The 16,537-nt window shown below is 40.3% G+C and overlaps 1 protein-coding gene across 1 annotated transcript; it reads left to right on the forward strand.

Annotated features, from left to right (window-relative positions):
* The first annotated feature begins 13,501 nt into the window (after window positions 1-13,501).
* On the forward strand, window positions 13,502-16,537 carry LOC134302620 (protein THEM6-like). The gene is made up of 3 exons (XM_062987784.1): window positions 13,502-13,560; window positions 14,878-15,382; window positions 15,609-16,537. Coding segments are annotated over exons 1-3 (618 nt in total). The 5' UTR covers window positions 13,502-13,558; the 3' UTR covers window positions 15,720-16,537.

Here is a 16,537-nt window from a genome sequence, read left to right on the forward strand (position 1 = left end):
ACCCTTATTTAATCAGCATGTGCTCGATATGACCAAAAGTATCTGGACACCTGACCATGAGAATGGTATTAAAATACCAAAAATATTAAATATATTATATATTTAATAAATATAATTATACTGTAAGTCTTTTTGGTCTGCTAAAGTGTCTGCTAAATGACGTAAATGTAAATGTAAGGTCAGGGCTCTGTACAGGCTACTGGAGTTTCTTTAAACTGAGCTTTTCTTCATGTTTGTATGGACCTTGCTGGACCTTGGTCCGTGGTGCAAAAAAGGTTGGGAAGCGCTGCTCTAAGATGTCAAACCACATGGAAAAGATGTGTCGGGTCCAGTGTCACCTGGAAATCATGGGTGCTAGGCAGGAATACACCCTAGACTGAGCGCCAATGATTTGCAGTGCTACACATATTCCGCTCAATTACTGATCCACATCTAGTCATTCAGAACAGCTGAGCCACAGTGCATGTTTGTGGGAGGTGGGATTACAAACAGAGTACCTAAAGAATCCAAAATAGACACAAGCAGAAGATGCCAGATACCTTCTTACAGGGACTGACAAGAGGCAAGGATTGCCATGCCATCTCTCACATCTCTCCCTTGATTTTCCTATCTCGAACATGTTCACTATTATGGCTTCCTTCACTTCAGTTCCTCTCTCTTTCTCCAGACTCCAGAGGTCTGACCCAACCGTATTACTCAGATTTTTCATGGTCAATTCCAATTTTTCTTTAACGGCTCGATTTTTCATCCGACACACATCTCTCTTTTCTAGTATTTCCCCTACATCCTCTCTCTCTCCTCTAACATTGATTTTTTTCCTTCCATCATGTTTATTTCTCTCCATTTCTTTCTCCATCTACAAGAAGATGAAAACGTCCATTTTCTGTCCAGATTTGATTTTTATCTTCCGGTACATTTGCTAGATTCATGTTTCTTTTAACAAACTCTCCTATCTGAGTATCGTTTGCAGAGAAGCAGCCCCCGTGTCATGATGCTTCCCTCTTGAGATGCCACCCTTGTTTGGTTGCTGCCCTGTTTGCAGAAGATTTAATTGTATTTTGTTCATGATTTCATCCTGAAACTCTTTGAGTCCCTGCTTGCTTTTTCATGAATACATACATTTATTATCGTTAATCTTGTTTGTTTGTTTGTTTATTAGGATTTTAATGTCACTTTGGTTACATTAATGACAGAAGTGGTAGTTACTCATTACTCAAGGTTCATCAGATCACAAGGTTATATCAAACACAGTCCTGGACAATTTGTATCTCCAATTCACCTCACTTGCACGTCTTTGGACTGTGGGAGGAAACCAGAGCACCTGGAGGAAACCCACGCGGACACGGGGAGAACATGCAAACTTCACACAGAAAGGACCCGGACCGCCCCACCTGGCGATCGAACCCAGGACCTTTTTGCTGTGAGGCGACAGTGCTACGTTAATCATAGAGCACCTAAAAAATCTTATGTGGCACATCTGTCCGTAGTCCGTAATTCTATATGATCCTCTGTTTCTTATAAAGTGTATAACGTTAAAAAAAAAGTTATTACCGAGGTCATTCTTGGATGATATGCAAGTGTAAGAAATTGGTCACATCCAGAAAGTGGCATACTCCAATGAAAATCAAATTACAAACTTTTTCCCACAGGGTTTTAAGCGCTCTATGTTCCTGTGTGCACTAATTTGTGATAAGAGCCCATGTTAAATTGTTAGAAATTAAAATTCTGCTTAAATGTGGCGTGAAAGTGAATTTTTCTAAGCATCCCACTTTAGTTTAATTTCACCCTCTAACAACTTTTGCACATTTCAATTATTGTTTATTTGCTGAATTTAACAAAGTTAGGGAGGGATAAACAATAAATTCAACATGTGGGAAAAAATTACGGCATGTTTTTTTAATAATTTAATAATTTACAATGTGCACTGAAACTGAACAGCAAAAATTATAATAAATAAACAATTTAAGTGTGTTTACACTAGAACATGTGCTGACTTGTCTTTTACCTAGAAAATATCTAAACATTAAACATCACCAAATTCACACTTAATACTACAGTATATTAAATGCATCACCTAAAGACAAGAGAATTATAATACCAGACTGAATTATTGTCTCAGTCCAGCCTCATCCAGAGATACCCTTAATAAACAGAACTGCATTTTGAAGTGTATCTAGAAGTTAATATGTTGTTATTTACATCGCCCTGTTACTTCATTCTAATCCAAACCCACACTGACTCATTCATGTTTCATAAACTAACGTCATGTTTATGCAAGACTCTGCATTGCAATGAAAATGTGGCCAAACGACGAGTTCAGAATACAACATGAGTGGCAGAACCGACCTGGCTGGCAGACGGGCACCGGGTAGTGCGAGGTCCTGCGTGGGGGCGTTGTGATGCTCCTCCGGTGGGGTTTGGTTCTTAATCCAGCATTGGTGCACTTATTCAAGATTGCTGCACATCTTTGCAGGAAAATCAAACCGATCGATATCAGATCTCACAGATTTGGTTCCTAAAGGCCACAGGTTTCTCTCCCGTATTCCTCTCCGGTCTCCGGTCAGGATCCTCGGTCCGCTCTCCGTGCGCACGGGTTAGAAAGACGGATGAATGGCAGGTGCCGTCGGTGCTCGGATCAGATGCGCTGAATGTCCTCCCCTCTCCTCCCTTCTGCTCTGGACTGGAGGTGTCCTGAGTCCCCGCGATGCAAACACGGCAAATTTTAACACCTCTCCTGTTCTCGCTTTTCCGTTTCCCCTTCTCTGCTTTGTCCGATCTGCCCCCTCCCCGCCCCACCCTCTCCACCCCCCACATCTCCCCTCATACAAGCAGCCCCTCCGTGCCAGTCAACAGTGGCACTGTTCCTCATGATTACGTTGTTTTTTTACTAACTCCACCACATATTTACAGTACTAGTTCTAAAACTAATTCAAAATGCATTTATTTAACAAGTAAATTAATTAATTCATGTTTTTAAAAAAATTCCGGTTAACTGCGCGCACAACAACCCGGTCCTGGGAACGTGGGTTCGGTCCTGGCACCCTTGGGAGTTTGACATGTTGCTGTATCTGTATGGATCCTGACATGTTCTTTCTCTGACTGCGTGGGTTTCCTCCCACCTCCCCAAACCTGCAGAAAGTGAAGTAATTGCTCCAACATGCATGAAGGTGTGAGTCAGTGAATTTGTGCGTGTGTGGTGCCCAAATGCGCAAACAGAGTTGGACATTGCGGGACCAAATTTATCACCACTAATATTTTTTGCTTCTGAATCATATCACCGTCTGCAAAACCTGCTGTCACTGTAAACACTACCAAGTAGTCTTTCATGAAGTGAAAAAATAGTCGTAAACTGTCACATTTTTATCCCAAACCATAAGTCTTACCTTAGACATGAAACTGTGGATTTTTCTAAAAATCACTTTGACATGATACAGGTTATTTAGTGGAAAAAAAAAAAGTCCATCTTTTCATTCTTTTGTCCATCTGACAGTCCAGTTATCTGTCTGTGCATCAAACCATTTATCCTGTTAATCATCTGTTTATCTATCCACCCATCCATCCATAGATCCATTAATCTCTCCATTAATCTCTCCATCCATCTATCAATCTGTTCATCTATCAATCTGTCCATCCATCCGGTCGTCCATCCATCCATCCATCCATCCAACCATCCACCCATTTATCCATCAATATATTTAACATCCATACATCCATCTATTTAACATCCATCTATTCATCCATCCAACCATCCATTTGTCCATCAATCTATTTACCATTCATCCATACATCCAGCCATCGCACATTAAATTTTTTTATGTAATGTAAACTTGCTTTGGTTTTTTTGATTATGATCTTGTTGAATAAGTTAGACCTCAGCTTCAGCTCATGAACTCATAGTTTTCCATCGTTCAAGGAGTATTTTAGTGTATTTCAGTAATGCAAATTACATAATAGTGATATAGCATGATAGATCATTTCATATTTCAGTGCTACTAATTATAGCAGAACCTACATGATCCAATCTCCTGGTGTCTCCTGTAAGGCCAGAAGGACACTTGTTTGTCATTGGATCGGTCGTGTTGGTGTGCTGAGCTACATTCCTCTCAATCAATGAAGCAAGAGGAATGAAGTTCACCAGGAATAAAGCTTACTGAAGACTAAGCTAACACAAAACCAGTGTATCCATGGTGATATGAGTTTTTATTGGAGCTCTCTCCACTTTATTGTCATTGTAAATGTGATGCTGTAAGCGTGAGGCGTAATCTGAGGAAGCACTTAGATTCAGTCCCGAAGAGTTTTTATTATTACTAAGGAAAGAAAAAGGAACATGACAAGTGTTTGCTGTATGTGGTGAATCAGTGATGGTGTCGAACGTGGTGTTTGTGCATAGCTGGTCCTTGAGACATCACCAAGGATGGGTACAGGTTGTTCTATAGAATATTAATTCTTTAGAAAATGAAAACAAGACTCGGTGCATTAGTACACAACATGGTTGAATGTGTGGAAACCTGACTGTAAAGTTTCCACACATTCCCCCCCCCCCCCCCCTTGCGGCTATAGTAGTCCTATTTTTAAAAAACTTTGTTTGTTAAAGAATCAGTCAAGGTTTAAAGCCAGGGTCTGTCATGATATGATGAGGTATTAGTGCCTATGGCATGTGTTACTTGCACATTATTGAGAGCATCATTAACACTAAAAGATTTCTACACATTTTAGAGCACTGTTTTATGGACTAAGCTCAACAGACCATGTCATTAAAGACCTTGATTTGTGCTTTTATGGGGAACAGTCAAGATGGAACAGAAAAAACACCTTCCTCAAACCTTTCCCTAAAGCTGGAAGCATATAATTTATTTCACATAGCGGATGTATGCATCTGTTTGCAATGGGTGTGGCTTAAACACCTAAACTCAGTAATTCGAGAGAAATGTCCACATACTTTTGGCCATTGGTGTATTTCTGTCCTGTTGAGTCAGCTGGATTTATTTTTTAGTCTTTATTTCTTAAGTCTGGTATCACAGACAGATTTTGCTCTCGGTTCTCTGGGACTGTTTTGACAGCAGCGAAATGAACTCGAGAAATTGGAAATAGGATCTTTATTTTTTTTTCATCTGCTGGTCACTATTTCTCTGTTCTGAGGGCTATGGGATTGTGACTGGCTGACGAGGGTTTTGTTAATATTTGGGTCACATCAGCTGCTGCGAGAGAGCGCAGTGGATAGTGATCGAAGTCTGCCGTGACAGATGAGAGAGATGAGCTGACCCACATTGAAGCTTTAAATCTGGTATCTGGATACAGAAAGCCTTTAGAGAATGTGGGTCTGTGACAGTGTGTTCATTTCCTCTCATTATGTACCTCAAATGAATGTAATTAATTCATAACACATCATTTATTTACAGTTACGTGATCAGGGTACTGGTGGGAGCCTACCAGGTACAACCCTAGTATCAAAAAGGTTAGAACAGAAGGACAGTGATAAATAAAATACATACAGCAATGATTTGCAAGCCCCTCTTTAAAACAGCACAAAGATATTTAATGATTTAACTAGCTAACCCATTCTAAAAGTGTTCCTACTGTGTACTGTGTTATCTTCCATGTGTTCTCTAATCATTTTGGAACTCACTGATCTATAACCAGTTGTTGTAGTTGTGAACATGGAACTTATAACACTTCATCTGCTTAGCAGTCTGAGGTCTCTGTTTTCCCTAATTGTGCTTCATAATTCTCCACAACCTTTTAACAAGAAACAGGTCTGGACTGCAGCCAGGCCAGTCTAGCAACTGCACTCTCTTTAATGTATTGTAACACATGCCACACACACAGTCAAGGAGCAGAGCAGTGTAGCAGCAGTACATGCCACCATACAAGGGGGTAACCGCAAACCTAACCCAGTAGCTGTAGGACTCCTAAGTGAATCATCATAATAATAATAATACTGTGTTTCTATAGGCTATGTAAAGTGTATATACACACATGTGTGTGTGTGTGTGTGTGTGTGTGTGTGTGTGTGTGTGTGTGTGTGTGTGTTTGTAATAAAAGCCTTCAAAGCTTCAGGGCTGTGCTGATGCTGCCAACCCACATCATTGTTATCATCATCAAAATAAAATGTTCAGAGTAGGAAGAGGCTCAAACCCAGTTCATTTTACTGCACAGCATGATACACTTAGTAAATAGACACTAAACACACACACACACACACAAGGCTGAAACAAGGCATCCAAATACACACCAAGTACTCACATAATCAGTAGCAAAACCTCCTCCATGTTTAGGAGAGGCAGGAGAAATTAGAGTATTCAGAGAAAACCCACACGGACACAGGGAGAACATACAAAACTCAACTGCATGCCAGGATTGAACCAAGTTCCTATGGAAATATGTGGCTGTAATAATGTGCAGAGCTTTTATTCTTTAGAAAGGCTTTAGGATTTTAAGCATTATCATCCTGGCGAGGTAATGAACATTTAATGAGAGCAGCCGAGGAAGGTCGAGCACAACAATAGCAGCTTTAAAGACTACTGGAGTGGGAAAATCTGCTGCTGGCTGGGTTTAGTGTACTGGAGGAGAATGGCACGAGCAGTGAGATGCCTGGCAGATGTTCCTCTCCACAGTAATCATGCTGGTGTAGAGCACACTCACACACACACACACACTCACACACCACACACACATCTGCAAATGCACTACATATGTTTACAAGGAAATAGATGTCAGTGTTAATTATATACTGACTTCAAGCTGCCAGCAGCATAAATCATGGTACTGTTATTACGTACATTTAGCAGGTACATATTGTTCAATTACATCTCAAACTTAAAATTAAGGTAAAAGCTAGCCCTACCACAGTAGCTGTGGAGTTTAAAATAACAGTAACAAGCTCTTATTCTATCATTACAAGATTGCAAATTTAAATCAAGATGATTCCAAATGCCAAATTGTGACTGAGAGTCTAAAGCGGTGTATGTTTACTTGCTTCTGTAGTGGAGGGGTGGTGTTCCAATCTTCCTTATTAATTAAAGTAATATCTATCTGTCTGTCTGTCTGTCTGTCTGTCTGTGTAAATGTCTATCTATCTATCTATCTATCTATCTATCTATCTATCTATCTATCTATCTATCTATCTATCTATCATCTATCTATCTATCTATCTATCTATCTATCTATCTATCTATCTATCTATCTATCTATCTATCTATCTAAATGCCTGTCTGTCTGTCTGTCTGTCTGTCTATCTATCTATCTATCTATCTGTCTATCTGTCTATCTTCTGAACATGTTGATCTGCTTTCTGCTTTATAACATGCATACGTATCAATGTGGTTGCAGGATTGGTGTCAGGATTCTGCACATTTCTGCACAACAATCACATTAAGCTTTTATTGGATACTACTACTAATAACAGACCTACAGTCCAAGTGTTATGGATTGTAAGCAGTCCATGAGTCGGATGCTGAGATTCACTGGTGTTTCCAGGCACCAGTGCATTTTATGTACAGACACACACTGTGTATATATTTAAAATGTAAAATTCAACAACACTGAATGCTACTAGTTTAAGCTCTTTTATATTATTTTTACAACAAAGAGAGACCACTGAGACCACCGTTTCATGTACCATTTGATAAATGCAGCCAAACTAACTATAGAACTATGTTTTAAATGTATTTTGTGTAATTAATAGGCTGTTAATAGTTTAGATTAATAGACATAACGCAAGTAACTTAATTCACAATTAATAAAGAAAATGCACTAATATTATTATTATTAGTAGAAGTAGCCTGGTGGTTAAGGTACTGAACTAGTAAGCAGAAAGTCACTGGTTTAAAGCTCACCACTGCCAGGTTGCCACTGCTGGGCCCTTGAGCAAGGCCCTTAACTCTCAATTGCTTAGACTGTATACTGAAGTCGCTTTGGATAAAGGCATCTGCTAATTGCCGAAAATGTAAATGTAATATAAATGTAAAACAAGAACAAGTAAAACTATTACATGCACAATGCTTTATTTTGTAATGTGTTAGGTTTTACACTATTTTCCATGTTTTATTACTATAAATAGTACCAGAACCCTTTTTTTATTTGCTGGCCTTTTTTCCTTGCTATCCAGAACAGAAACTGCCTGCAGTGTGTGGTGAGGTCATGCTCTGAAATCGTTTTTGCACCCCCTGAGATCTCTGTTGGCTGTTTGAGTCAGCAAATTATGAGAACAGTCAGCTGGAACCTAAACACAGGGCTCGGAGCAAGAAAGCAATCTTTGTACCGAAAGCTGCACACAAAATGAACTCGGATCCCCCACCCTCACTGCGGCTGAAGCCAACTGTCCATTTTCCACCACAGTCCTTCATGTCTTATTTAATTCCACGGCTAGCAATGGGTCATTTATCCAAATTTTCCATTACATTCTTACAAGCCGTAACTTTTTTTATTGTTCATCAACTGCTTTCATCCTGTGGCTGGTCCATTTCCACCGGGAAACCCTGGGCGCAAGACAAGAATATTTCCTCTCAGACATAAGCAAATACTGTATGTCTGAGCTGAGATCCAGGTTAAAATCTCAGCAGTGGTGGGATAGCGAAATACACCGTTGCACCACCAAATATGTGTAAATTATTTGTGTTAAATGAAGCATTTATGTTAATTCCTCAATAAATGTGGTCTAATCTTTATCTGTATAAATAAATCAATTATGTATCATCTAAAAACATACTAACTATCCTATAATCCTATCATCATTACACAGGCATCCCTGGAGCAGACAGGGTTAAGGGCCTTTGCTCAAGGGCCCAACAGTGGCTGCATAGTAGAGCCTGGATTTGAACCGACAATCTTCCGACTGATAGCTACCCACTAGGCTACCACTGTTCCAAATATTTTGTCCTTTTTTATTTGACAAAATTGGTGAGAAAATTCCTACAGACACACACGTTTTAATATGGACACGCCCACTTAAGGGCCCGACGCATTTGCAGTCCAGTCTTAGCACCCTATACAGTCTAATGGACAGGCTGCCAATAGTGGTAACTGGGCAGGATGAAAATGGAAGATGCGTGCCAGCGCTGGGCAATCACTCATACGATATCTGGGCTGAATACGCTGAAATTGCTGAGTAATAACAAGATTAATTAACTAAGCAAATCTGAAGGAGGAAATGATCAAAGCATTCTTTTAGAACAAAATGCCTCACACAGCAGGAATCACTACGCTCAGTCTAGTCTCCAGTACCAACACAGACTGGGTCAAATGAAGCATTTACAAATTTCATACAGTAATACGTTTTCAGATCCATTTTCATTACTTCATTATACATTTTGATAACTTTTTGATTATTCTTTTAATGAAAGTAAAACCTTTTAAACTTTGACTGTTGTAAAACACTGGGTGCATGACAGGAATACCCTGGACAGGGTGACAATTCATGGCAGGACTTTGAGCATTCCCCTGAGACAGAGCCAATCATGTCTTTGCAGATGCCCGACTGCTGACCCGAGCGCCTCTAACTGGTTTAGTTTTTGTTTGCTATTTTTTTGCATATATCTGCTCCCTCTTTTTATGCCGACTCTTTTTAAAGTTGACTGCTTTTATTTTTTGTCATTTACCTTCCAAAGTTTATCTTTTAGTTGACTTTTTGTTTGCAATCGACTCATTTTCGGTTGATTGACTTTACTGTGTGTTGAATATTTTGAGGTCGAAGTATTTTGACCACGGGCGGCACAGTGGCTCGGTGGGTAGCACTGTCACCTCACAGCAAGAAGGTCCTGGGTTCAATTCCCAGGCGGGGCAGTCCGGGTCCTTTCTGTGCGGAGTTTGCATGTTCTCCGCGTGTCTGCGTGGGTTTCCTCCGGGAGCTCCGGTTTCCTCCCACAGTCCAAAAACATGCAGTCAGGTTAATTGGAGACACGGAATTGCCCAATAGGTAAATGGGTGTGTGTGTGTCTGCCCTGCGATGGACTGGCGCCCCATCCAGGGTGTTACTGTGTGCCTTGCGCCCACTGAAAAGCTGGGATAGGCTCCAGCACCCCCGTGACCCTAACTGGATAAGCGGTTAAGAAAGTGAGTGAGTATTTTGACCAGCTTGTTTTATTTAAAACTAGTGAATTGCTATTCATTCATTCACCTGTTTTAACGTCGCTTTATCCTGGTCAAGGTTTAGATGGGTCTGATTCATTGGGTGAAATGCAGGAAACACTCCAGACAGACCGCCAGTCCACCAGAGAGCAAACACAGATATTTACAGATGTTTCTAGTATCTCCAACTGACCTGACTGCATGTCTTTGGACTTGGAAACCGGAGCACCTGGAGGAAACAGAGAACATGCAAACTCTACACAGAAAGGACCCTGGCTGCCTGGCTGGGGAATCTAACACACACAGATTGCAGCAGTTTATTCATTATTCCAGTCCCGACTCTGGATTCTTGGATCTGTTCTCACTTTCCGTTCTGAGTTTTCCTCAGATGTGCTTCTTGACTATCCGAAAGGTTTGTTGCTCCAGAATCGATATTTTCTCATTACTCTGATGAACGGTTGCTTTTAGACACTCTCCACTCTGGAACTGATTAAGCAGCAGCCAGTCAGGTCTGAACCATGACAAACCCCAACAAAATAAATGTTATAAAAGACGGATGTTAGCGTAATTGGCTGCTGAAATAAAGTCTGGCAGCAGTGAGCATCTTTAAATGAATATAACTCAAAGCTGTGATAGTTAGAAGTGCGACTGTGTTAGTATTTAGACTTTTTTTATTAAGAGATCTGATATCACTGACATGTCTGAAATAAATCCAAGTGCCTAAATGAGCAGTTGAAGTGATGTAGTATTGATCAAGGGTTCTACAGCGGCTCTCTGGCCAAATTCACTCAGTCATTCATCAGCACGGGAGACATTAGAGAATGCACAAATGGCATGAGATGAGAATTTTGTTGATCTTGATAAATAAGTTAATGACTAGCTATTAAAAACAGCTACACACTAAAAACAATTTGCTGGGCAGTAATAAAGACTTTTAAAACAACCAGAGATGAAGCGAACCTGCCTGAAGGAGGATGCATTAATATTTAGATCCACACACTATGGAAGATATGAAGGAAGTATAAAGTCAAAGTTTTACAGAAGAGAACCAGCATTACCTGCATCATAATCTCTGCTTCATGCATGAAATCATTCCATTCAATGGCAACATATTTATTAATGTTTATCAAATTCTGTGACTTGTGCTTGAAAAAATGTTTAAACATCAATTTGTTTGTACTTATTAAGACATATTCTTTTTGTTCATATCTAAAAGTGCAAGATCTGATAGATCTAGTGATAAATATGCTGAGAAGAAAATTGTCAGGATGGCCAGATTTAATCCAAGAATGACAAATGACCACAGTTAATCAAACTCCACATTGCTTTTTACACTGATAAGCAAAAACATTAGCAGGACCCACCAAAAAATGCATGATAATGCTTATTTCTTAACCATAGTGCATGTCACAATGCAGCAGATCTGATTAGCGTAAAGACCTGAATGATTTTGACAAGGGCCAAAGCATTGTGGACAGACGACAGCAAAGGGTGCTCGGGTGCAAATCGGTCGTGGTATGTCCCCACCAACAGTGTTTCAAGGAGGAACAAGCCACAAACTGCTGACAGGTTGTTGGCCGGCCAAGACTTATTGATTCCAGAGGACATGAAGTCAAGTCAAATGTATTTGTATAGTGCTTTTTACAATAGACATCGTCTTAAAGCAACTTTACAGAATTCAGGACCGACAGACCAAAAAAGCCTGTTGAGCAAGCCAAGGGCGACAGTGGCAAGGAAAAACTACCTTAAAATTACAGGAAGAAACCTTGAGAGGAACCAGACTCAGCAGAGACCCATCCTGCTTGGGTGGAAGGGTACATCATTTAGTACAGACCACTAGAAGAGCGTCCTAATACTGGTAATGATGTGAATGTGTTCTGTGTATTGTTCTGTTCTGTTACTTGCCCCTTGTTCATTATTGAAAGTAACTGCAATGGATACTGAGCCATCAGAACTGGAACTTGGAGCATTGGAAGAATGTCAACTTCTGTTTTCTCCAGGTTCATATGGATGGACAGGCAAGTGTACATCATTTACCTGTAGAAAAGTAGCACCTGGATGGAACATAGGACGAACCAGCTTGCATGTCCAGAAGCTAAAGGACCTACTGGTAATGACCACACGAGTCCATGTTTTAGAGGGTCAGAACTGTTTTGGCAGCATATTAGGCAGGTGGTCCTAATGTGTTGGTTCATCTGTGTACAATATTAGTATGCAAAACATACTCATACAGATATTTATTTGAATTTTAACTTCATATTTCATATGTCTCAAGTCTTTCCACATCACCTGAAGTAAGTCTTCTGTACGGCTTAAATAAATAAATTAGAGAAGCGAAACACACTAAAGTGTGCAGCATTGAGGAACTACAGGAGCGTTATTAAGAAAGCTGCAGTATGACAAGGTCAAAATCCAATTCAGTCTTCCCTAATGCATCAATCATAATGACACTCTGTATGTCTTGGAGGAAGATGCTTGACTTGTCCAATTATTTTGGCAGAATATAAAGCTGGCACTCTGATAAACTCAAGGTCATAATGTTTCAAGTAAAGTGAAATGAGAACATGCCAGTTTGTGAAGTTTATTTTCTCATCATGCACACCTAATGCTTGTCACTGGGCTGGTTTTGAGGTGGGTTCATCTGTTCACCTATAGGACAAAAAGTATGTGGGCATCTGATCATGAACTTGTTGGAGACCCAATTTTATAACATCTGGGAAGGTACTGATGCTGGACAAGAAGGCCAGGCTCACAGTCGACATACCAATTAGTCCCAAAAGTGTTTAGTAGGGATTAAAGCCAGGGCTGTGTGGAACTTGCTTTGTTTACAGGGGCACAGCCATGCTAGAACTGGAAAAGCCTTCCACAAACTGTTGCCACAAAGTTAAAGGCTTATAATGCTTTAATGTAATTGATTTAAGCACTTGTTAGGAAGGATGTCCAGATACTTTTGGTCTTATAGCCTACCTTAACGTATGTATTTTAGCTCAAAAAGCAAATACATAAACTAAATAAGAATATGATACAATGTGGGAAAAGATGTGTTACTTTCTTTAAAGGGAAAGGGAATTCATCAGTTTATTAATCCCTAATTACTGCTTGATCCTGATTAGGCTCACAGTGGGTCCGGAGCCTACTTGTAAACACTAGTTGCAAAACAAGAATACAACTCAGTGAGTTCGTAAGAGTGTGTGTTGCCCTGTGTTAGATCGGCGCCCTATTCGGGGTGTATTCCCGATTTGTGCCAAGGATTCACCGAGATCCTGACCAGAATGAAGCTGAGATAAAAAAATGAATACATTAACCGAAACGTATTTTAATTGCAATACAGATAAGACCAGCAGGGGGCGCAGTGCACATGCGCCACCGTTCTAACTCCGCCCTTGAGTTGATTACTATGTAGTGTGCTTGTGTAGGGAGCGAGAGGTAATTGAGACGCAGCCGCCGAGAGTTGCACGTTGAGAGGAACAAATCTAGCAAGAAAGTGATTTCGATGTAAGTTCAGCTTTTGATAAAATTAAGGACGTTTAATGTAGTTTAATTATTTAGTATTTACAGATTCTGTGTGATTCTGGTTAAGCTTGTAGATGAACCTGTAGGCTAGAGAGAAATCCTTATTTTCGGTTGTGTATAATATGAAAGTTCAGGTTGAAAGTCTGAGACTCATTTTATTGCTGTTGGTGTTTATGACAGATTAGTTTCGACATAAAAGCTGTAGGTTATAATGTTATATTAGCTAGTCTGCAGCCTGAAGTGAATTAGGAATGAAACTAAGTCCTTTTATGGTCACTTTATAGACCCTTTCAGCTTGTTAGGAAATTATTAAATAGCCTACAGCCAAAACAACAGTCAAACATACTCGTAATGCTGTAAATGTGGGATTTATTTTAGATTCTTTTATTCTCAGGCTGTTTAGTAAAGAATTAAATGTCACAGCCCTTTAGCAACAGAGCCCATTTAAAGCAGCATTAAAGAAAAGACATTCACTTTTTGCCTGGTGAAAATCAATACATGCTTATAGACTATAATAATAAAAATAGCTTCATTTTTCCTCAAGTTTGAGGCTACAGATAACCCAGTAGTATAAAAAACTTTTAAAGTACATGTACACTTTATAACCAAAAGTATGTGGACACCGCTTATACCCTTAATCAATTATGTTTTCATTCACACCCATCATAAACAGGTGTATTGCAAACATCTCAGCTGGTAATTTATCTCATGGGTCTTCATGGTAACTCCGAGGTTAAGGTAACACTTCTAGGTTGTCATCGTTGGGCCCTAGAGCAAGGCCCTAAACCCTCAATTGCTTGGATTGTATTCTGTCACAATTGTAAATTGCTTGGGGTAAACGCGTCCACTAAATGCCGCAAGTGTGTAAAAATTCGAACATATACTGGGCGCAGTGTTTGGCGGTAGTAACACCACGGTCAAGGTTGCTAGTTCAAGTCCCATCACTGCCAAGTTGACACTATTGGGTACCTGAGAAAGCCCTCAAACTTTAAATGCTTGAGTTAGTTATATGAAGTATATGAAGCAGAACCACACTTAAACATAGCCACTACTAAAATTCCCATCACTAACAAAGCTAAAAACGTACACATGATTACCACCAGACATCAAATGTAACCACACAGTGGTCGCCTAGTCGCCTCACAACCATTCCTGCCATTAAAAAGCCTACAAGCAGTTGTGGTTTGAAAAACCACTATGACTAGAACCAGAAATAACAGAAGTTGTTAGCCCAGAGGTTCACCTAACTGTTTTTTTTTTTAAACACAGATTGTGCTTTTTTTCCCCTGTATGTTATAGGGATGACTTGGTGTTGTGGGCTTTGGCTGGCTTGCTGCTGCTCTTCTGCTGTTTGGACGTGTGGTACTACCTGCGCTTCGTGGGGGTTTTACTCCGAGCTTGGTTCCTCAAGCCCGTGTTCGACATTACAGCAGAGCAGACTGTAGGAGGCCAAGTCCTCCTCCATGACATCGACATGTGCCACATGAACAATGCTCGCTACTTGCGCGAGTGTGACTTTGCCCGGATCTCCCTGTACGCCCGTAACGGTGTACTGAAGGCCACACGGGCCTTAGGGGCCAACTTGGTGGTTGGAGCATCTACTGTCCGCTACAGGAGACCTTTGTGCATCGGGGAGACATTTGAGCTGCGCACTCGCATCGTCACCTGGGATGAGAAAGCGTTTTATCTGGAGCAGCGCTTCGTGTCTCGGAAGGATGGAATAGTTGCAGCGGTCATGTACTGTAAACAGAATGTACTGCGCACCAGCCCTGATAAGATCCTACAATACCTGTGCAAGAGGAAGGTGGGTCAAATGGTGTAATGATAGTGACCTCTAGATGACCATCTGTGAAACCAGATAAGATTATCTAAGATTAACTCGATTTGAGGCAAATGTGCAGTTAAAAGGTGTTAAAAGGCTTCTGTATCTTATGAGTAAAGCAAGTCTGTACCTCCCAGTTTAGCGACCTTTAGATACCCAGCATTCCCTGAGTGATTGACAGGATTGATAATAAAATCATGTTTTCCAGGTTGAGGTTCCTGATTTCCCTGAAGAGCTGCAGCACTGGATTAGTTTTATATCAGCAAGCAGTCAGTCTCTGAAAGCTGAAAGTGGACTGAAGGAGAAGAAAAGTGAATAAGGATCAACATTAGCTTGCTGTCTTCATGATGCAGTGATGTACGTCTGTTCTGATATGTGAAATACATTAGGCTGCAGTCCTGACACTGTATGAATGTAAATGTAACCACAGTGTTGTATGAATTATTTACATGAAAGGGCTGGAACAGTTCTAAGGTGTCGGTGTTCTGTATGTGGTGGGTGCTGCAGGGTAACATAGATCTGAAGGACTTGAGGAGTTTGATCTTACTGTCTCTCCAAAACTTTTGGATTGGGTTCTTTATATTGGTGCTAGACGTGAGTGTATGAGTTGATGAGTGAGTGTTGCCTGTGTCCTGCATTACTACTAACAAAGATTAAAAGATCTGCCTAAGAAAGAGGGTGGTTTATTATTATTATTATTATTAACATAGATTATTCTTGTGTTATCAAAAGTATTTTGATGCAGAAATCATCTAGGAAATAAAAATGACACATTACACAACAATAAAAACATATACAGATATACACAATAGTGTACACTTAAAAACATAAATGCATAACCACATTTGCTTGGGGACGGCATGGTGGGTAGTGCTGTTGCCTCGCAGCAGTCCGGGTCCTTTCTGTGTGGAGTTTGCATGTTCTCCCCGTGCCGGCGTGGGCTTCCTCTGAGAGCTCCGGTTTCCTCCCACAGTCCAAAGACGTGCAAGTGAGGTGAATTGACTGTGTTTGACATTAAACTTGTGAACTGATTAATCTTGTGTAACAAGTAACTACTGTTTCTGTTATGACTGTAACCAAGTGTGTAAGTAAAACATGACGTTAAAATCTTAATAAATAAATAATACATCAATCAAA

Source organism: Trichomycterus rosablanca, chromosome 25 (assembly GCF_030014385.1).
Source record: "Trichomycterus rosablanca isolate fTriRos1 chromosome 25, fTriRos1.hap1, whole genome shotgun sequence".
Taxonomy (NCBI): domain Eukaryota; kingdom Metazoa; phylum Chordata; class Actinopteri; order Siluriformes; family Trichomycteridae; genus Trichomycterus; species Trichomycterus rosablanca.